This window comes from Gadus macrocephalus, chromosome 5, assembly GCF_031168955.1.
Source record: "Gadus macrocephalus chromosome 5, ASM3116895v1".
Classification (NCBI taxonomy): Eukaryota; Metazoa; Chordata; class Actinopteri; order Gadiformes; family Gadidae; genus Gadus; species Gadus macrocephalus.
In genome coordinates, this window is record NC_082386.1 from 79,365 (window position 1) to 102,478 (window position 23,114).

The 23,114-nt window shown below is 42.8% G+C and overlaps 1 protein-coding gene across 3 annotated transcripts; it reads right to left on the bottom strand.

Annotated features, from left to right (window-relative positions):
* Window positions 1-873: 873 nt before the first annotated feature.
* On the bottom strand, window positions 874-11,007 carry LOC132457504 (uncharacterized). Of its 3 annotated transcripts, none has more exons than XM_060051756.1 (5): window positions 10,438-11,007; window positions 3,016-3,122; window positions 2,659-2,730; window positions 2,032-2,083; window positions 874-1,230 (listed from the first exon to the last, which is right to left on the bottom strand). In XM_060051756.1, the coding sequence occupies exons 2-5, from the start codon at window positions 3,118-3,120 to the stop codon at window positions 974-976; spliced, it is 486 nt and encodes a 161-aa protein (XP_059907739.1). In that variant the 5' UTR covers window positions 3,121-3,122; window positions 10,438-11,007; the 3' UTR covers window positions 874-973. The 3 variants fall into 3 exon arrangements, with proteins under 3 accessions (XP_059907739.1, XP_059907740.1, XP_059907738.1); XM_060051757.1 differs by having other exon boundaries at window positions 1,964-2,083; XM_060051755.1 differs by having other exon boundaries at window positions 874-2,083.
* Between the last annotated feature and the right edge of the window lie 12,107 nt (window positions 11,008-23,114).

The window sequence follows — 23,114 nt, forward strand, 5'->3', positions numbered from 1 at the left end:
GACCACACAGAACAAGTCTGACTGGACATACACACAATACATCACATTAAAACTAGACACGCGTTGATAGATAGATAGACAGAAAGACCTAGATAGATAGATATGTTCCATTATTTGTGAAACATATTTCAACTACTACAGCACGCAGGGTTTTTTGTTCTCGGTTGTAATTAGCCTACATTTTAGGATTTTTTTTTATATTGGGGGGAATCACTGTCCTACTTGTTGTCGAAGCACTTTATCGAACAAGCAAAACCGTCTCGGCAATATGGCCAAGGTGTATGGGAGAGTTCACTATTTGATATGGCTGTCTGTAGGGCCTACTAAACGCATACGGCTCCTTTAAATGCGTCTGCATAATTGAACTGTACGTCATGAGCGACTTGAGCGACCAATGCGAACAGAAAAATTCGCAGCGAAACTTTGCGAAACTCCTGGTGTGGACGTACAGTTAGGGGTCATTTGACCCCTCTTGTGGCGCTAGTAGTAAATAAAAATGGCCCGGCGTTGCTAGTGTTAAAACGATTAAAAGCCACTTGCAAAAAAAACTGTGCTTTTCTTGTCCAATATCAACAGGTGATAAAAGTTCATGGAAAAAAATTGAAGAGAGGAATTTCAAAAGAAAAAAGTATATCTTTAATATTTTCATAAAGTTCACAGGTGTTAGTCATCTTACAAAGCAAGTTACAAGTTGGTTGCTCGACTTTCACTGTTCTGGCATGATATAAACTTGTGTTTTCCAAAATCACTTATTCACAGGTTTGAGAGGATTAGAGAAGTACACATGGAGATCCTCTACAGGTGGATATACTGAGACACACACGGGAATAAACTGACGCAAGAATTCACAATTAAGCTGGAATCAGATTATTCACAAAATGACTACCAATTGACTATCAAAATAGTTCAATCAATTCAATAGTTGATAACTAATCATCTCAGTTCTAAAATATATATATAAATGTATATACATTTACATATTTACAATTTTGTGTAATACAAATTCCTGTACTCTGTGATACAATGTTTTTCCCTTATTACCGTCATTCTCAAGTGGGTTTACTGTAATAACCAATTCTTGCAAGTCCTGCTGGTTAAGTGGGCAAAATGAGTAATGTGCAAGAGGAGTTGATACTGAGTCCACTGTTCTTTCCTCAGCTGCTGATTCTGGGTAGTTTAGTAACAGAAGATGTCTGTCCAGTGTAAAAAGCTGAACTGGGGTCCTGTTTCCTTCAGAGGAAATTGAATGATTGTTAAATGCAGATTTAAACTCATCTATTGTGCGATTGATCCTGGGAATGTACACATAATGAAGAGAAAATAAATCGGTATCATTGTCCACATTCAAAGCCTCCATTGACTCTAGTTCATAGAAAATGGGTGCAAACACATGACTGCAGTTTCTGTTCAAGTCCTGATTGAATCGTTCAATTCGCTGGTTATGTACAGAGCTTCCAGTCAACACAGAATGTTCACCTCTGTGCATGCTCATGTCTTCCCAAACCTGGACATTCTCCCCTCCATGATCAGTTCTAATATGAAGGGGCCGGCCATGTTTGCTGATGGCTGAACTGAAGTGGTTCATGACAGTTTCAGCCCGATTGTTGTTGGAACACTGGAGAAACGTTAACATTCTACTGTAACCATCCATTGCCCCATGTACAACTAATTTCCATCTTATCAGTTTATGATTTCCATCTATGTGCCATATATAGTTTGGACAAGGCACAGTGTATACTCGTCTTTGTATAGTTGTTGTTCTCCTGGACTCAACACCAGCACCATCAACCCGTTGAACGGAGTCTCTGAGACGACGTCGCTGCACCACAATGTTTCTGGCATGCAAATGTCCATTAAGCATAACTTCTCCTACATGTGGATGTTCTGCTTTTATCTCCCATATAGTTGCATCCAACTCCTCATCAGAAAGGTTACAACATTTTGTGCGTCTTATGTTATATACCCGCATGAGCTTGTATAATGTGGGTCTGGAGATCCGCAGGATTGAAGCTACTTCAGAAAGTGTTGTACCTAGCAGCAGCAAACCCTCAATGTCTTCTTTGGAGATTAAAGTATGTTCACCCTAAAAAAAAGAAAAAAGGAAAAAACAGATATGACAATCACTAACATCATAACTTGTTTTTTTGCCATGCATAGGATGTAATCATAATAAGTTACTACACATCACATTACAATTTACATATTCCTACTTACAGCTGCAACGATTATTGATTAGTTAACAATTAAACTAATTGCCAACTATTTTCATAATTGATAATCGGTTTGAGTAAAAATGATCTTATTCCAGTATCTCAAATAATAATAACACCAACAACCTTTATTTATAATATGTATTGGTTTCTTTAGTCCCGTTTGACAGTAAACTAAATATCCTTAGGTTGTGGACAGAACAAGACAACGAGTATGTCATCTTGAACTTTGGGAAATAGCGATCAACATTTTATAATTTTATGGACCAATTTTATTAATCGAGAATATAACCATCAGATTAATCGATTATGAAACGAATTGTTAGTTGTAGCCCTGATCCTCAAATTACCAGTGTTGAACTTCAATATTAACCAGTTATTTTATATCAATAGTTGTATTCTTCTCAGGGTAACATAAACGTTATCCAGCTATTATATCACAACTTACTGATCTCAGTGATGTGACGGTGGTGGCAAAGTTGGAAGTGCCTGAGGCACTGGGCACCGCTGGTGTTGAAACCTGAAACAAGAGCCCGCATTTTAGATGTGAGATATAGCGGCAAAGTACGTTAATATTACACAAGTTAACCACAGCACAGGCTTCATAGAGTAAGTGGTCGGTTTTGTCACTGGTAACCACTAAGTCAACTAGGCTACAGAGTCCTTACAGTGGAGTGGATAACAAAACTTCAGCTAGCATATACCACACAGCTAACTGGCTGGGTTAGCTAACAGTGGCTAACCCCCTCGTCTGCATAAAGAATTAATTAATAATTAATAATCAAATTAAAACAACTTAACTTACCGTTGCTGACGTGGACTGGACCGGGGGAGCTACACCCTGGAGTGCAGCCCGTACAGCTGCAATAACCACCCGTTCGATGTCCAGGACTCCCAGAGAACCGGCCATGCCTGTGTTGGGAAAAACGGTCTGTCTAGCTACTGGACCAGATAAAATGAGACGGAGAGGTAATAAAGTCTATCGGCACGAGGACCTTGGATTTATTAAGTAAAGTGGCAACGGTTATACAGAGTCATAATGCGTGAGAGATCGAATATGTCTAAGTCCCTAATCAGCGCTGATGGTTCGTCCGGAGCTTCGCCTCCATGGAAGGTCTGCTTCAGAAGAAGGTGAAGAGTCCCTGTGTGATGCAGTCTTATGCTGTATCCTCCTCTCGATGAGGTGTGTGCGTTTGAGGTGTGTGCGGTTCTGTGTGTTTTGGCTCCCAGGCCCTGAGAGCTTCGTAACGGGGAGAGTTCCTCGTGTCTCCGGTGTGATAAATTAAAACGGGGAGTGCCCCCCTGAAATGTCTCGTGTGTGATAATTTAATGTGGCTCTCAGGCCCCTGGTGTGGGCAGAGGTATCTCTTGGTTCCTCCTAACGGGGAAGAGCTCTCAAAATGTCTCCTGTGTGATAAATTAATGTGGCTCTCCCGTTCTGGAGATGATACTGTTGCATTGTCTGAGTGTCCACCAGTGAGTGTTGGTCTGAGTGTTGACCTGACTATATATTATCATGTTTGTGTTGTTGGGTTAGAGCAAGAGTTGACTATATTATAATGTGTCCATGTGATGTGCTCATCAGGCTAGGGTAGGAGTTAGCTATATTTATAATGTACATGTGATGTACTCAGCAGGTTATTTTTCCCAACATATCCCCCTCAAGTCGTCGCAAGACGACTTTTACTCATTAGGGGTACGAGGGATAGGACTCCAGCGCGGGACTACCATTATAACACCATTAGAAATAACAGAAAGAAGGCAAAATGATCATAAAAACAAACAACCATGAGCATGGGACTAAAACAACTCGCTGGACCGGGCGTATGGGGAACCACGTGGGAGAAACGCTACCCATGCTTCAGACATGGGTATGCCATACTCACCCCACCTAGGGGGTGGCATCCACCCCGGCCTTACATCGCGAGCAGACAATACCAAGTAAAGTGGCAGCAGGTAATACACAAAAAACATACCACAAGCATACAATAATACAAAAAACAGACATCAGACGACACCAAAAAACAACAACCAACAACAAAGCTGGCCACACAACAAAACTAACACCAAACCATAATAATAACAACAAAATGCATCAATAAAACAAACTCCAAACAAAAACAGTATCAGCAAAAAGCAGCAATAAGACTAACAGTAAACAATAACAATATAACAAAAATGCAACAATCACACAGACACTACACAATAACAATCACAGGAAAGAAATGTAACCATGAAACGTGTCCCTAAATAATAGTAATAATAATAGAAAGATATGAGGTAGATAACGAATGGCAATCCCCCTCAACCCATCCCTAGATGACCACACACTAAGGATGTGAGGAGGAGTTAACTGGTCGTGTAACAATAAGCAATCACACGCATGGGGTATTCAGGGTAGGCCCGGGGCACGGGAACAACTGAAACCACGGAATAGTCCTGAGCGTCATCACGGGCAGGTGGACGCAAGGCGCCACCTGAGCATTAGACCCTTTTATTCAACTGCGTTCAGGACCTCATCTGATAAACGGGCAATCAAGGCCCCTGGAATCTCGCCCGTGTGTATCCCCGAGCTCCATCATGTTCTCCAGCCGGATCAGGTCGGGCCCCTCTGGCGGTCCCTCGTCCAAACTCTCCGGTGTATACTCGATCCCCAGGTAAGCTTGGATGGCACCTGCTGCACCTGTAGCGCCCATCGCTCATTGGGCTCTCCATCCATCCTGCGAAGGGGTCATTAATGCCAGAGCTCTCTGCCAACTCTAATCTGAGGGACTGTAACCCTGCCAGCGCCCTGGCCACCGACCCATCCGGTGCTGTGTTATTGGGGATAAAAGTACAACATGTCGTCTTTATCATCCCACACACCCCTCCTTGCTCTGCCAATAGCATATCTATATCTATATAGTCCCTTGACCTTATCCGTGGAAAAATTGACAAAACGTTGCTGATTATAGTATATATTATTTATCCAATCAACATTTTTGTTAATAGTGGACCACCAAAACAGGACTGATTCAAACCCTGCCGAAATCTGATTGCATCATCCTTGGGTAGTTGGTCGGCTCCGGGCGTGTCTGCATCTGGCTCCTCCTCTGGCCCTGGAACTTTGTGTTTCTCTTGCTGGAATTACAAACTTATGTACAACAGTTAGATGTTCAAACATATTTTCCTTAATTCTATTTCTAATTACTCTAATGGAAGTCCCTTTTGGGACCCTTGAATGTTAGGTGAATGCATGGGTCGACCCTTAAGCATTTCATGCGGGGTTAGATGCGTCGTTCTGTTAGTTTTCATGCGATAACTCATTAGTGTCAGTCGTAGTGCATTAGTTCAATTTAGTGCTTGCACAAATGTTGTTAATTTTTTGTCTTGAGCGTCCCATTCACTCTTTCCACCATACCTTGTGGTTGAGGATTGGGGCGTAATCTAGTCTTTATTTGACATGCAAATGTTGAATCACATGTTTGAGTGTTCTCTGAATAAACGCTCCGTCTGAGTTTATTTCTGACGGAATTCCAAACCTAGTCATGACTTCTCTAGTCCGAAACTTGATTACTGTAGCCGCACTTGGGTCTTTTGATGGGACTGCTTCCACCCATCTGTTGAACACTGTGTTTCACACTAATTTAGCTGGATGTCAATCATTGTTTGCAAGTATGGTGAAGAAAAACCTTGTTTTCTAATTATTATTATTATTATTTTTATAATATTATTTTTTTTATCTATATATATATATTTTTTTTTTTAATTCTCCTCAATACCTCCCCCCTTGGGCAATGGTCAAAACCATGCACATTAAATGATAAGCAAATCTAAGAACGCCGTTGGTGCAACCAACGTCGAAACGTCTAACCTTAACCATCAGCAAACTAAAACCAATCTTTTGGGAAGGGAAATCGAAACCAGTATGTCCAAAACCAAAGCCCAATATGGGTGGGTTTACCATCAGCCGCCGGAGACCACGCTGTTCCAAAGTCATGCACTAAACCGAAAAACGTACATGCGTTAGTGGCCTTCTATACCACAAAGGTAAAATAAAATAAAACGCGACATGCCCCGTTCCAAGACCACCTCTGCTGCCAGAGCTGACATATCTGACTCCTGTTCCTCCTCCACCCTCCACCCCACCCGGCACTTCCTATGATTGTTGCAGCTCGTGACTTCATGATCAAGTAAGCCAGTGTCCACAGCGACTCTGCCAAGTAATCGTGACTGTGCCTGCCTTAGGTCGTCCCGGGTGTCAAGGTGGGATCTTACCCGTCGTTGGCTAACCAGCCTTCCATACTGGCTCGCTGCAGGATGCCATACCTGGGATACAATCAATCCCCACCTATATGGTGGTATAGATCGCAAAGTGAAGGGATGGAGACAGAGTCTTCAGCCCCATCTGTTCTATGCAGCCAAGTGTGTGCGTATTGGATACACATCAGGGAAACTATAAAACAAAAGGTAATTTATCAGAGTTAAAATTATTGCAGCAGCAGTAGTGGCATTTGAAAGGTAAACCCACTACTTCCGAATCCAAATTGACAACATAGCATGTAGGACCCCTTCCCAGCAGATGTGGCTTCAATCCACCTGTCATCCTTGACCAAAGAGATACACCCCATATTTTAATAGGTGTAGTCCTACTTGTACAGTTTATCAAGATTACTTTATTTTATTTTATTATTATTCTCCTTCTTTATCATATCCATATTTATTCAATTATTCTTTCCTGTGTGAAAATAATATGAATCACTTAGTTAATAGCAACACCTTCTTTAGTCCAATTGCATTAGATTATCATCACTGTTGTCCTATTAAAGTATCAACGTTATTGTCCTTATAACCTCCTCATGAACTTTGATGTTCTTCATCCTGAATGGTAACTGTGTCAGGATGTTCATCATCCTTAATAAAAAACAAAACTAAAACTAAACTTAAAGAAAAACAAATTAGCCATAATGTGAATATCCGCTGCGTGTCTCCCTGTGACTCTCTCCCTCCTTCGGGAGAACACGCTCTCTCTCCCTCCTCAGTACGGGGTGCTGTTTGGTGCAAGACAACAGATAAGGGTGGAATGTGGCTTCTCTCTCTCTCTGCGTGTCTCCCTCCCACGTTGGGTGCGGCCATAACGCCTTGAAAGCGAGTGTGCTCTGGGGGCTGGGTGTGAGAGAAACCATGGGTAGTTCCTTTTCTCGGCCAGCAGAGGGGTTGTTCAGGTGAAACCTATGGACAGAGACTACAAGGAAATTCAAACATGGCAGACAGGGAACTACAAATTTATCAAAGCCTGAAAACTCAACAGAGCTCTACCTGCATTCCTTGGATATGTGGTATTTTATGGTGTATGGCCACCACACGCTTTCAGTTGAACACACTCTATTTCCTTTCTCTGTACTGTGTGTTAGTGTGTCTCTCTGTACTGCCTGAATGGTGTAGGTCGACAAATGGGGGGGAAATGTGTTCTCTCTCTCTCACCCTTCCTCGCTCCCCTTAGGGTCAAGCAGCAGCTAGGACCGTTAACAGATAAGCCTGGAATGCAACATTCTCAACTCTCCATCATGGAACAAGGCCTAATAACTATCTCTCACACACAAAAAGATCCTTCTGTCCCTTCATTCACAAATAACTTTTCACTAAATTTATATATAACTTAATACTGCTCCCCCTTTCCAAATTTCTATATACACAAAACTAGAAGCTGACCACCGAAATTGGTACAGGCCTCGTCAGGCCGAACCAAAACACCCTCACAGGTTCTAACTTCCATATGGTTTTAGGGAGGGGAACTACAACATGAGGTGGAGTAGAGGACTTCAAATATGGTGGACGGGGACCTCAAATGGGAGGACTACACATATGGGAAAGGGGATTACACTCTGGGCCTGAAAACCATACAGAGTCCCTTCTCGTGGTCCTGAAACAGCCGTTCATTGTTAGAAAAACACGCACTCTATCGCTACCTCCAACTGTCTAGAGGGAAAATGGTCCCTCTCGATCGTCCTCCGACTTTAGCTCTCCTTGTTATCTCTCCTTGCTATCTCTCTCGCTCCCTCTCACACAAACACACACACACACACACACCTAAACAGACCTTTCTCATTCTGTCGCCTCCAAACGCACACACAGAAACATCACCTCTTGCGTACACGCGCACCGAGACGCACACAGCCTTTCTCACTCTGTCTCCTCTAAACGCACACACAGAGACATATCAACAGACTTCTCTCATTCTGTCTCCCGCAGACGCACACACAGAAACATATCGACAGACTTTTCATTCTGTCTCCCGCGCCCACAATCATCAGACACGGCAAAATAGCGTTGAGCACAACAAAGCAAGCAAGCGCTGCACACATAGCGTTGAGCATAACAAAGCAAGCAAACGCTGCACACACACACCCGGGTTATCATTGAATGATTTATTTCTATATTTAGCCGGCCCACAGATACGCTCGTTCTCTTTTTTTTTTTTTTCTCTCTCTGGGCCTCTCACACACACACACACACACACACAGTCTCTCCGTCTCAACCTCTCTGGGCCTCATACACACACACACACACACACAGCCTCTCTCGCGCATACACACACTGTCTTTCTGTGTGTCACTCGTGCCCCAGGCATACGGTTCCCTCTGCAAAGGGACTCTAACCTTCTTACCACACAGAATTATTTAATACACATTCATTACTTGGCCATCGGTAGTCTTGTATCACTATGAACGATTCTTATAGGCCCTTCTCTTTTCTTCTCATTCCCTCTGGATTCCACCCGCGGTCCAGGCATCCCTCCGGGTTCCACTCTTGGCCCAGGCATTTATTACTAGGCCATCGGTAGTCTTGTATCACTATGACCGATTATTATAGGCCCTAGTTTTTTTTCTTCTCATTCCCTCTGGATTCCACCCGCGGTCCAGGCATCCCTCCGGGTTCCACTCTTGGCCCAGGCATTTATTACTAGGCCATCGGTAGTCTTGTATCACTATGACCGATTATTATAGGCCCTAGTTTTTTTCTTCTCATTCCCTCTGGATTCCACCCGCGGTCCAGGCATCCCTCCGGGTTCCACTCTTGGCCCAGGCATTTATTACTAGGCCATCGGTAGTCTTGTATCACTATGACCGATTATTATAGGCCCTATGGTCTCGAGGGTATTCTTTCACCATGCAACGAGCCGATATTCGATGTGTCACGCGTTCAGGGTCAATCGGATTTAGGGGGAAATACTGGGATGCAGTCCTATTTGTCCCCACGAGATATCCCGTAGCGAACCGCTCTCACAGTCTCACCTCCTAATGTGATTCCTATATAACTATGCAGAGTTTGGATTTTATCAACAGGTTCTGCCTACCTTTTGTTGGGCCCGAGGTGAGACTGCAGGAACCGGTCCGGTGCTCCGGGGTCCCGAGGTCGTGCCGCTCTCCGTCTCTCGTTTCCCAGTTGCGTGTTCAATTCAGAAAAAATCACGTCGGGGTCACCAAATTGTTGGGAAAAACGGTCTGTCTAGCTACTGGACCAGATAAAATGAGACGGAGAGGTAATAAAGTCTATCGGCACGAGGACCTTGGATTTATTAAGTAAAGTGGCAACGGTTATACAGAGTCATAATGCGTGAGAGATCGAATATGTCTAAGTCCCTAATCAGCGCTGATGGTTCGTCCGGAGCTTCGCCTCCGTGGAAGGTCTGCTTCAGAAGAAGGTGAAGAGTCCCTGTGTGATGCAGTCTTATGCTGTATCCTCCTCTCGATGAGGTGTGTGCGTTTGAGGTGTGTGCGGTTCTGTGTGTTTTGGCTCCCAGGCCCTGAGAGAGCTTCGTAACGGGGAGAGTTCCTCGTGTCTCCGGTGTGATAAATTAAAACGGGGAGTGCCCCCCTGAAATGTCTCGTGTGTGATAATTTAATGTGGCTCTCAGGCCCCTGGTGTGGGCAGAGGTATCTCTTGGTTCCTCCTAACGGGGAAGAGCTCTCAAAATGTCTCCTGTGTGATAAATTAATGTGGCTCTCCCGTTCTGGAGATGATACTGGTGCATTGTCTGAGTGTCCACCATCTGCCTGCCTGGGAGATGGGGCCTTCAGCTCCGGCCTTGACCTGACTATATATTATCATGTTTGTGTTGTTGGGTTAGAGCAAGAGTTGACTATATTATAATGTGTCCATGTGATGTGCTCATCAGGCTAGGGTAGGAGTTAGCTATATTTATAATGTACATGTGATGTACTCAGCAGGTTATTTTTCCCAACACCTGCTTGACTTTGTCTTTGTCTTTGTCTTTGACTTTGCCGCTCGATCTTTGCCGCGCGATTTCAAGCGGGCGTGGTTTCATTGGGGATTTGAATATTTTCTAAATATTTAGCTTTACACTTGGCGACACATTTAGAGTTAACATTTAGATTTAACATTTAACATTTAGATTTAGATTTAACATTTAGATTTAGATTTAACATTTAGATTTAACATTTAACATTTAGATTTAGATTTAACATTTAGATATAAATTTAACATTTAGATTTAGATTTAACATTTATATTTAACATTTAACATTTAGATAAAAATTTAACATTTATATTTATATTTAACATTTATATTTATATTTAACATTTAGATTTAGATATAACATTTAGATATAATTTCTAACATGGATTTTGTACATTTGATCATATTGTTGACAATTAAATATAACATGTTGTTCTACATGAATTTCTCTCAAATGTGAGGAAAATGCGCTAAATGTGAGGAAAGTGAGCTAAATGTTGAAAATGTATCAGCTAAAAAATTGTAACAGAGTTTTTACAAACGGCGCCCCATAGCCGCATGGATCGCACAGCTGACAACGGCGGTGAGCAGTTCTCCTTTTTACCACTCAATAAGCGAACCCGCCCACAATCGCATAATTCAACAAACCCCAAACAATATGCAGACAATATGCAGTAACTTGATTACTGGTGATTACTCTTGCATGTCAGATAAATGCCCCGGTGCGGCCTCAATACGGACGCGTGATGACATCACAATACGTTCACAAAAAAGTCATCACAATACGTTACAACATTATAGCCAAAATATTATGTGCTCAGAAACTTGTGACATTACTGATTGTTTCCAACTTATTGCTATGGATTTAATGAGACTTAGAGGTCGAGGGCACTCAATGAGCGTGCGAAAACTGTTGTTATGATCAAAATATTGATATTTAAAGCAAACTCAAACTGAATACTTCAAATATTGGAATTAAATATACAAACTAAATATGATAGCTCCAGCTGTTGACTAGTGAAATGTGATAATTATACTATCACTTGAAACTGTAATGGATCTTTTGGGGAATATATCAATAAAGAGAGACAGACAGAGAGAGAGAGAATATATATAACGAGAGAGAACATATATAACGAGAGAGAGAGAACATATATAACAAGAGAGACAACATATATAACGAGAGAGAGAGAGAACATATATAACGAGAGAGAACATATATAACGAGAGAGAGAGAACATATATAACGAGAGACAACATATATAACGAGAGAGAGAGAGAACATATATAACGAGAGAGAGAGAACATATATAACGAGAGAGAGAGAACATATATAACGAGAGAGAGAACATATATAACGAGAGAGAGAGAGAGAACATATATAACGAGAGAGAGAGAGAGAGAACATATATAACGAGAGAGAGAGAGAACATATATAACGAGAGAGAGAGAGAACATATATAACGAGAGAGAGAGAGAGAACATATATAACGAGAGAGAGAGAGAACATATACAACGAGAGAGAGAGAACATATATAACGAGAGAGAGAGAACATATATAACGAGAGAGAGAGAGAGAACATATATAACGAGAGAGAGAGAGAACATATATAACGAGAGTGGAGAGAGAGAACATATATAACGAGAGAGAACATATATAACGAGAGTGGAGAGAGAGAGAGAGAGAGAGAGAGAGAGATCAACACCCAAACTGGGTATCCTGTTGCAATTGTTTCAGGAAAACAAGATGGCGACTATCACCCTACAGGACAGCGCCAGAGCACCCAGGCCGCAAAATGCAACTGTTGCTTTCAAAACACGTTAATCACTTTCCCCTATTGAGGAGGTGTGGGGAAAAACGATCTGTCTGGTTACTGGACCAGATGAAATGAGACGGAGAGGTAATGAAGTCTGTCGGCACGAGGACCTTGGATTTATTAAGTAAAGTGGCAACGGTTATACAGAGTCATAAAGCGTGAGAAATCGAATATGTCTAAGTCCCTAATCAGCGCTGATGGTTCGTCCGGAGCTTCGCCTCCGTGGAAGGTCTGCTTCAGAAGAAGATCAAGAGTCCCTGTGTGATACACTCTTATGCTGTATCCTCCTCTCGATGAGGTGTGTGCGTTTGAGGTGTGTGTGGTTCTGTGTGTTTTCGCTGGACCTTGGCTCCCAGGCCCCTGGTCTATGCCTCCTAACGGGGGAGAGCTCCTCGTGTCTCCGGTGTGATAAATTAAAACGGGGGAGTGCCCCACGAAGTGTCTTGTGTGTGATAATTTAATGTGGCTCTCAGGCCCCTAGTATCTGCATGTGTTCCTTCTAGTGGGGGAGAGCTTCGAGGTGTCTACTGTGTGATAAATTAATGTGGCTCTTGTTGGGAAAAACGGTCTGTCTAGCTACTGGACCAGATAAAATGAGACGGAGAGGTAATAAAGTCTATCGGCACGAGGACCTTGGATTTATTAAGTAAAGTGGCAACGGTTATACAGAGTCATAAAGCGTGAGAAATCGAATATGTCTAAGTCCCTAATCAGCGCTGATGGTTCGTCTGGAGCTTCGCCTCCGTGGAAGGTCTGCTTCTGAAGAAGGTGAAGAGTCCCTGTGTGGTGCAGTCTTATGCTGTATCCTCCTCTCGATGAGGTGTGTGCGTTTGAGGTGTGTGCGGTTCTGTGTGTTTTGGCTCCCAGGCCCTGAGAGAGCTTCGTAACGGGGAGAGTTCCTCGTGTCTCGGTGTGATAAATTAAAACGGGGGAGTGCCCCCCGAAGTGTCTCGTGTCACGTGTGTGATAATTTAATGTGGCTCTCAGGCCCCTGGTGTGGGCAGAGGTATCTCTTGGTTCCTCCTAACGGGGAAGAGCTCTCAAAATGTCTCCTGTGTGATAAATTAATGTGGCTCTCCCGTTCTGGAGATGATACTGGTGCATTGTCTGAGTGTCCACCATCTGCCTGCCTGGGAGATGGGGCCTTCAGCTCCGGCCTTGACCTGACTATATATTATCATGTTTGTGTTATGTGTTCGTTGGGTTTAGAGCAAGAGTCGACTATATATTAATGTGCCTGCCATGTGATGTGCTCATCAGGTTATTTTTCCCAACACTCTCACGTTCTTGAGGATGACTGGTGCATTGTCTGAGTGCCTACCATTTGCCTGGGAAATGGGGCCTTCGGCTCTGGCCTTGACCTGACTATATATTATCATGTTTGTGTTATGTGTTCGTTGGGTTAGAGCAAGAGTTGACTATATTGTAATGTGTCTGCCATGTGATGTGCTCATCAGGTTAGGGTAGGAGTTAGCTATATTTATAATGTACATGTGATGTACTCAGCAGGTTATTTTTCCCAACAGAGGGGGAGTGTGTGTGAGAGAGAGGTAGAGAGAGAGAGGTAGAGAGAGAGGGTGTTGGGCAAAATAACCTGCTGAGTACATCACATGTACATTATAAATATAGCTAACTCCTACCCTAGCCTGAAGAGCACATCACACGGCAGTCACATTACAATATAGTCAACTTTTAACGCCTGAAGAGCACACCACATGGCAGTCACATTACAATATAGTCAACTTTTAACACATAACACACACATAATATATAGTCAGGTCAAGGCCGGAGCCGAAGGCCCCATTTCTCAGCCAGGCAGATGTTGGACACTCAGACAATGCACTAGTCATCCTCAAGAACGGGAGAGTCACAAACAGGAGACTCTGTGAAGCTCTCCCCCGTTAGGAAGAACACAAGAAGATACACAGGCATACACTAACTGTCCGTCCACACCAGAAGCGAATTGAGCGACCAAATCGCCGGAAGTCATTCACTTTCTATGGGCAAGAGCGACCAAAGCGACCAAAGCGACCAACGCTACCAGCGGCCAAAGTTGAGCGACCAGAGCGTCAAAAAGAAGTTGAAAACTTTTTAACTTTATGCAAATGACTATTATTCGCTTCAGCGACCAAACACTGACAGCCAATCGGAATGTAGACGCTCTTCGCTTGCGTGGATCCCAGGGAACATCGGCAGGCACTTTGGTTCCTACCTACCTTTATTCACTCACTGAACAAAATGTCGGCTGAAGTATTAATCGCGGCTGTAACTGGGCACCCGGTGTTGTACGAACCCACCCTTTTTCAGTTCAGAGATCGAAACGCCATAGTGGTTTGGATATCAAGTGATGATAAGCGGGAGTATTTATAGGCTACATCTAGAACGTTCGTATTTAAGCGGGAATCATTATAATTTGCTCTACATGCCACCAATCTAACCAACCAATCGCGTGTAGCATGCTTTAAACAAAACCGTCACATAAACAAACTAATCGACAAGACGAGGGATAAATGACAAGGGATATATCTCTTGTCTTTTATCCCTCTATTCCCCACTATTCACGGAGCCTGAGGTGAATAATTTTTAATTAAATAGTCAGATAGATAGATAGTCAAGTCTTTATTAATAGGCCTACCAAACGACACAAATCGTCGGGAATCCGTTTAGGTGGTTCGTCCCACACAGGACAGTAGCCTACAAGACCACACAGAACAAGTCTGACTGGACATACACACAATACATCACATTAAAACTAGACACGCGTTGATAGATAGATAGACAGAAAGACCTAGATAGATAGATATGTTCCATTATTTGCCTTGCGGAGCCAACCAGTCCTGTGCACGTATGCAAATTAGCCATGTGCGCTAACGTCTATTTGTTTTGAATGCGACGAATGAGTGCAGATCATGATTTGCAGATCCAGATCAGTGAAACATATTTCAACTACTACAGCACGCAGGGTTTTTTGTTCTCGGTTGTAATTAGCCTACATTTTAGGATTTTTATATTGGGGGGAATCACTGTCCTACTTGTTGTCGAAGCACTTTATCGAACAAGCAAAACCGTCTCGGCAATATGGCCAAGGTGTATGGGAGAGTTCAATATTTGATATGGCTGTCTGTAGGGCCTACTAAACGCATACGGCTCCTTTAAATGCGTCTGCATAATTGAATTGTACGTCATGAGCGACTTGAGCGACCAAAGCGAACAGAATAATTCGCAGCGAAAATTCGCAGCGACCAAAGCGTCTTTGACGCTTTGGTCGCTCCTGGTGTGGACGTACAGTAAGGCCTGGGAGGCAAGGTCAAGCAAAAACACACAGAACCATACACATCTCAAACGCACACACCTCATCGAGAGGAGGATACAGCATAACTGCCACTTTACTTAATAAATCCAAGGTCCTCGTGCCGATAGACTTTATTACCTCTCCGTCTCATTTCATCTGGTCCAGTAACTAGACAGACCGTTTTTCCCTACAAGGGAGAGAGGGGTAACACCTGAACTGGGTACCCCGCTGCTATTGTTTCATGCAAGAGACCATGCGGTCCTTACAAAAAACAAGATGGCGTCTATCGACCTACAGAACAGCGCCAGAGGCACCCAAACCACAAAGACGGCACTGGTGCTTTTAACAAAGGGATCACACGTCAACAAAAAGCGCCGTTCCTTTGAACACCGAAACCACGGTGCTTCACCCAATGCCCGTGAAACAAAACAAAGTACTTTGCAAATTGTCCTAGTTAATATTCGGGCAAACGCACTGTATTGGATCTCTGTAGGAGATATAAGATGCCTGTCAGTGTCTGTAGCCACGGCGGGTCAGTGAAGCATGCAAAGCAGCTGGGTCAAAACTGCGCGAGGCCGCCTCACTTACGGAAGGGAGACTACCTTAGAAGAAGATGCACAATGGTGTTAATGCTACCGTGCTGGGGGGAACCGATCCCATTCGAACCCTTACCGCCTGTGTAACATGCGGTATCGCCTCAGGGGAAACAAAGCCCAAGCCAACGGGAGAATATGCAACCGATTAATAAAGTAACAAGACTATTCCGACCAGCTGCTACGCTCCGTAACGGCGATCAACCCAAATAGTCGGTTATAAATAATACAAACGCAAGTAATCCGTCCCCTCACTATTTAACCATCTCCTGATGGTCAAACACAAATAAACCGCTGTAATTCGTCTCCAGACGGTACAAACATCAGGCCTAGATGGGATGGATACTGTCGATCTACATTCCCATAAAAACACACTTCTGGCCCCTTGCTCCTTGATTATAATTATTTAATTAAATCTGTTAGCATTTTCCGCTGCCGTCCAACTACACGGCTGTTATGATTTTTAACCCGAGGCCCAAAACCACGGAGCTCCGCAACCAGACGGAGGCACCACCAGCTCTTACACCTAAACTTTCCTATACTAAGCTATTACAGAGTTTAGTCGATAGACAACAGGTTCTGTTACCTTTCAGTGGCGCCTGCAAAGAGCTTTTGTACGTCTCGGTGGCCGCATGTCCCCGAGGCCCCGGTACTTTCCAAGAACGTCGAGGGTCACCAAATTGCTGAGTTCTTCGAAGAAAGTCCAATCCGGATCGCTTTTAACTCACTTTATCTGTCAAAGTATTTCGGTATGGTAACTACGGAGCAAAAAAAAAAAAAACGCACACCTGTACATCCTCTGTTTGCATTGTTACGTATTTTAAGCACATAAGCTGCCCCCACATAGCCATTAGGAAGCAGGATCGAACACACAAGCTGCATTACCCACACACATAGGCGTCGATTACGCCGGGGACGCGTCCCCACAAGATTTCGTCATGAATCAGTTTGTACCCACCACTTTAAAAAATAAATAAATAAAATCAAGTTTAATTATTATGGATTATTACACGGGTCTTCTCAATGCCGTGGAACGCTCCGTTCACTTGCATGGGCTCTTCTCAACTTCGCGGTGAATGCTAGATATAAATTGACCGCTGTCAAGGAAAACAAAGGACTTTTTGCCTATAATGACGTCTTTGGTATCACTCCTCAAGAGGTCCGGTAACTTTTCAACCCCAGCGTCTTCGGTTGCTAAGTGACGTCAACGTCTTTGGCGGACTATTTCTCTGCTGATCAACGCTACGAATGATGGTATTGGTAACAAATAAATTATAACAAGCCACACCATGTGAAGTCATTTTTTCGTTTTGGCAAGTAGCCGTGTAATAAGTGTGGTAGAAATTAAGGAGTATATTCTGTGGTGAACCATGATTGTGATGAGATCTGTGTGTCTAATAGTGGAGAAACACACGGGGCCTGGGTGTCTGGGTTCAGAACAGATGGTGCCCCTAAAAAGGAGCAGGACGCTACGGGGATAAGGCATGCTGACCTCAGCCTTGTGTTTTGGGCTATCTTTGTTGACCATTTGTTGTCTATTTGCTGACCATTCAGGTTAAGATGGATTTATGACTGAGTGGAGGCAGACACCTCAAGGAGAAGCTGCTCTGTTTGTGTGTATAAAAAGACGCCGCAGTTTGTGAACGACAGTGACTTTGCAAACTTACTCAGGCTGTTGTCGATGTTGTTGTTTTTCTGCACGATAAAGTCTTTTGTCAATTCTTGCTCCGGACCCCTCGATTTCATTTCTCTCTCTCTCTCTTGAATTAGTCTAAGTGTTTTAAATCTCGATTAATCCACGACATAATTTGGCGTCACGACCAGGAGGAAATAGGGACTCGTCAGCTGCCGGGCCAGAGGACGGGACGCGAACGGATCATACGACCAGAGCTCAAGGGTAAGTTGTCTTGCCATATATAGGATAGAGTCGTTTGATCTGTTCTTGCCCCGTCTGAACGCCGAGCAGCAGGTAAAGTGTCTCTTTGATCAAACGAACTAAAATTATAGATAAACGAGCGAGTGAGAGAGACGGGAGCTCCGGAAGAGATTGACGTGTGCGCGCACATATGCCCTAGGCGCTGTGGTTTTAAATGACCAAGACGCATTGTGATTCCCTATTTTGAAACGAGTAAACGAGTTGTTGTTATTTGGTGTTTTGGTGTTTTGTTTAAATAGGTCTTCTGTCAAATCCTGTGGCTGTCTTCTGGAGGAAGGAAGGACAGTGCAGTGTTTTGTTTAAATTGACTTTTTATAAAGTCCTGTGGCTGTTTTCTAGAGGATCGAATTAGTGGGAAAGTTCCAATAGGACAGTAACAGGTCCGCAGGTCGATTGAAGTGCCTGTTGGATGTTTGAGAGAATCTCAGAGAGCTGAGTTGGAATTCATTGCCGTTGATGAATTCATTTTTATTTTAGAGGTCTGTTTGGGATGTCGACTAGTTCCGGTGTTGGCATTTTTGAGAAAGCAGATTCTCGCACTTTTGAATAGATAAGTTTCTTGTCTATTGGAATTCATTGCCGTTGATGAATTCATTTTTATTTTAGAGGTCTGTTTGGGATGTCGACTAGTTCCGGTGTTGGCATTTTTGAGAAAGCAGATTCTCGCACTTTTGAATAGATAAGTTTCTTGTCTGTTGGAATTCATTGCCGTTGATGAATTCATTTTTATTTTAGAGGTCTGCTTGGGATGTCGACTAGTTCCGGTGTTGGCATTTTTGAGAAAGCAGATTCTCGCACTTTTGAATAGATAAGGTTCTTGATTGGAGTACCGTTTGAGTTGGTATTTTGAAGAGTCTCTTGTTTGTTCGTAATCTGGTCGAGTGTGTATGTGATTAGCCATTATTTTGAAGGAATAGACTGGTTGTGCGAAACATCGATTGAGTGAGTTTCTTTTATTTTGGGCCAATTGAACAGTCTTCTGATCTTGGATCGATTTAGTGAACTCTCTCTCTTTTATTTTGGGCCGATTGAACAGTTTCCTGATCTTGGATCAACTGAGTGAATTTTCTCTTATTTTGGGCCGATTGAACAGCTTTCTGATCTCGGATCGATTGAGTGAATTTTAATTCTGATGTTGGCATTATGAGGGAAAAGGGATTTTATTTTAAGTTCAGGTTGAGTAGCTCAGATTTGGAGTACTTGACTGTTCATGTTTTAATCAAAAGGCCAGTTTCTACGCTCGGTCAACCTTGTATTTGTAATTGATTACAAACAATTCGGACATTTTTCAATATAAGATAAAGAAATTGTATGAACCGGCTTATTGTCTGTATTTAAGTCGTGTTAGGATTAAGTCCTCGGAGGTTTTTACGACCCGGTTCATTTTTTGTTGTTGTTGATTCTGTCATAAATAAATTAGGTGGACAGAGAATAGTTAATTTGTTTAAATTAGTTGATAATCATAAATAAATTAGACGGATAGAGAATAGTTAATTTGTTGAAGTACTGAATAAATGTGTAAATCCTCTTTGACATCACCGCGCTGACTAACTGCACGTGCACGAGCAAACACACAGGGGTCGAGCAGGAGCCTGCAAGGCAGAGTTGGTAATTGGTAGCAGTAAAGTGTTGGGGCCACATTCCAATCTTCAGGAGGGAGACGAGCGCTTGGGGGGAGTTCACGTTTGTAGCTTAGAGATAGTAAAGTATTTAAACTAACTAGTAGAACAAACTCAAATAAATTGTATTAATAAATAGTGTAATTCAGAAAAAATAAATAAGGTAATAAAGTAATAATTAAAAATGGCACCAACAGCGGTAGAAGTTTTGAGCAGAGATAATCCACTCCTCAGAAATGAGATCAAACGAATTTCTGAGAAGTGGGAGAAGCGGACAGTTAAATCAGGTACAATTTGGCCCGCGGGAGGGACTTTTGATCCAATAATGTATCGAGACATGGAGGTAGTAATAAGGAATTACATAGATAACAGAAGTGGAAAAACGGCCTTAGCGAAGAAAGACAGGGAAAGGTTAGTGCTAGCTTTGTTCTTAGAGGAAGGAGAGAGATGGCGAACATTACAGAGAGTGGCGGGAGAAATAATAGCTAATAACAACAAGGCTCAACCATTGCCTCTGAAGGTTGAGCCACCGCTGCACAAATTAGTATCATTGCACCCATTGCTAAAAGGCAACGTAGAATCGAAAGGGGAAGTCACACTAGATGAAGGAGATAATAAATGTAACACACAAGGGAGGGTCAGCTTGTAGCAATCACAAAACAAGCTGATGAGGAACCAGTACTGCAGGTTCTGATAAATTATAGAGGCACGCCAATGATGGCCCACACTGGAGCCACTTACACTTGCGTAGGTCCAAATTATGCCTCTCACCTCACCCTGGCAGGTAAATTCACCAAAACTTTAGGATTCTCGGAACACACGCAGTTAATGCCTATGACAGCTCCAAGGATGAGAATCGGTGAATTCCTATTTTAAGTTGTATATGTGAGTGAGTGAGTGAGTGAGTGAGTGAGTGAGTGAGTGAGTGAGTAAGAGTTAGCATTGAGTTGAGTTAGAGGGGACAGATGAAGTGATTTGTGAAGAGTGAGACAGAGAAGAGGAAGAGTGTGTAGATTGGCAACGAGAAGTGACGATGAGATTGGAGAAGGCTTTCCGGTTAGAATTTTCTTTGGGGAGATTCATATCTTTCGATGGCCTTTTTAAGATTAATAAATCTAGTTTTGGAGAGTGTCCAAAAAACGAATAAACCAGAAAGGAAAGGAAAGGATTACTGAAAGTGAAAATGGTTATGGAGATTTGTGAAAGCAAAGGAAGTAGATAAAGAGAAGTAAAGAAAGTTAGAGAGAAGGAACGTAAGTAATGAAAAAACCCGCAGGTGGGGGCTGGACAGAGAGACAACAGAGAGAAAGAGATTGAATTTGCATTGTGCCTAATACATGATTTATGCGTTTGGATGTACTCTGTAATTGGTTCCTGTATGTAACCCATGTCCACTGTTTTAGAAAAAACCTAGAACCACCGCTGGGATTGGTGATTCTGTGGCTCTTGGAGACTCTCCATCGCGTCGGAATATCATGTGGTATATATCATTACATCTTGGTACACAGAGCACTGGTGAGACAACGGGTTGGATCAGAGAGAGAAGGTGTTTGGAGAAGGGAGAGGAATGTATAGAAAGCAAAAAGGGCGGATGCGGACCGACCCGGAGGTAATAAATCAGCGGAGAGGTGGCTGGGGTCGTTTAGCTCAGGAGGTAGAGCAGTTGTCTAGTAACCAAAGGGTTGCTGTTTCGATCCCCATCTCTCCTAGCTGAGTGTTGATGTGTCCCTGAGTAAGTTACATGGTGATCACAGGATTTAGGAATAATTATCTAGACTCCAAAACATGAGCAATTAGCGTTAAAAATTGTCTGCACACCACACTCCACAGGAGTCAATGGGTTCAATGGCGCCAGGGTAAAGTGACTCATCAAACGAGGAGCAGACCCAACCCATGGACTCTGCGTGGATAGGTGAATGTTATTTTGGTGCTTGGGCCTGACGAGGTCTGGGTGCCAAGATAACAACACAAATAAAATATTTCCTTCGAGATTATGATAAGTAATAGACAATTTATTAAAAGCAATCTTATAACTTAGAAAAACAATCGGCAATACTTAAAAATTAGATCAAATAAGTATGATAGAACGTTATCCAAATTTCTAATTTAGGTTATACACAATGACAAATGTAATTTAAAATAAATAAGTAAAATAAAATAAGAAAGGGTGTGTGTGAGCCTTTTCTCATGTGTGTGTCAGGGCTGCCGAGGTAGGGGAGAATCCTCTCCTACTCCAAGTGACTGAGTACACAAGGGGATACACAAGCATACTTCAGATAAAACAATATGGTTAATTACTAAATAGAAACAATGTATCAATTCAGTGTTGAATAAACTAGTTAAGATCAACATAGAGGATTTGGGTTTGGTATAGTAGTGAATCAAAATATGGAAAACACTAAATGCAAGCAATAGGTAGAATAAAAGGTATAATTAGGTCGTCCAATTCAAATAGATAGTGAAGGGCAATCGGGTAGTATTATGAAGAGAATTGTGATTTTGAGAGAAATGAGTCGCCCAATATTGAAGATGCAAGTTTTAATATTGTGATTTTTGTTTTCTTTCACATCTCCCTAGTAAAGGACAGTAGGTGGGTTGACGCCACATCTGCTGGGAAGGAGTCATACGTGCTATGTTGTCAAATTGGATTCGGAAGTAGTGGGTTTACCTTCAAATGCCACTAATACTGCTGCAACACTTTAATAATTTTAACTCTGATAAATTATCTTTTGTTTTATAGTCGCCCTGATTTGTATTCATTACGCACACATATGGTTGCATAAGGCAGATGCGGCTGATGACTCTGTCTCCATCCCTCCACTTTGCGATCTATACCACCATATAGGTGGGGATTGATCGTATCCCAGGTACGGCATCCTGCAATAAGCCAGTATGGAAGGCTGGTTAGCCAACGACGGGTAAGATCCCACCTTGAAGCCCGGGACAACCTAATTCAGGCACAGTCACGATTACTTGGCAGAGTCACTGTGAGCACTGGCTCACTTGATCATGGAGTGACGGACTGCAACCATCATAGGAAAAGCCGGCTGATGAAAGGTGGAGGGGGAACAGGAGTCAGATATGTCAGCTATGGCAGCAGAAGTGGTCTTGGAACGGGGCATGTCGCGTTTTTATTTTATTTAATTTTTCCTTTGTGGTATAGAAGGCCACTAATGCATGTACGTTTTTTCGGTTTAGTGCATGACTTTGGAACAGCGTGGTTTCAGGCGGCTGATGGTAAACCCACCCATATTGGGCTTTGGATTTGAACATACAGGTTTCGATTTCCCTTCCCAAAAGATTGGTTTCAGTTTGCTGATGCTTAAGGTTACACGTTTCGACGTTGGTTGCACCAACGGCGTTATTAGATTTGCTTATCATTTACTGCGCATGGCTTTGACCATTGCGC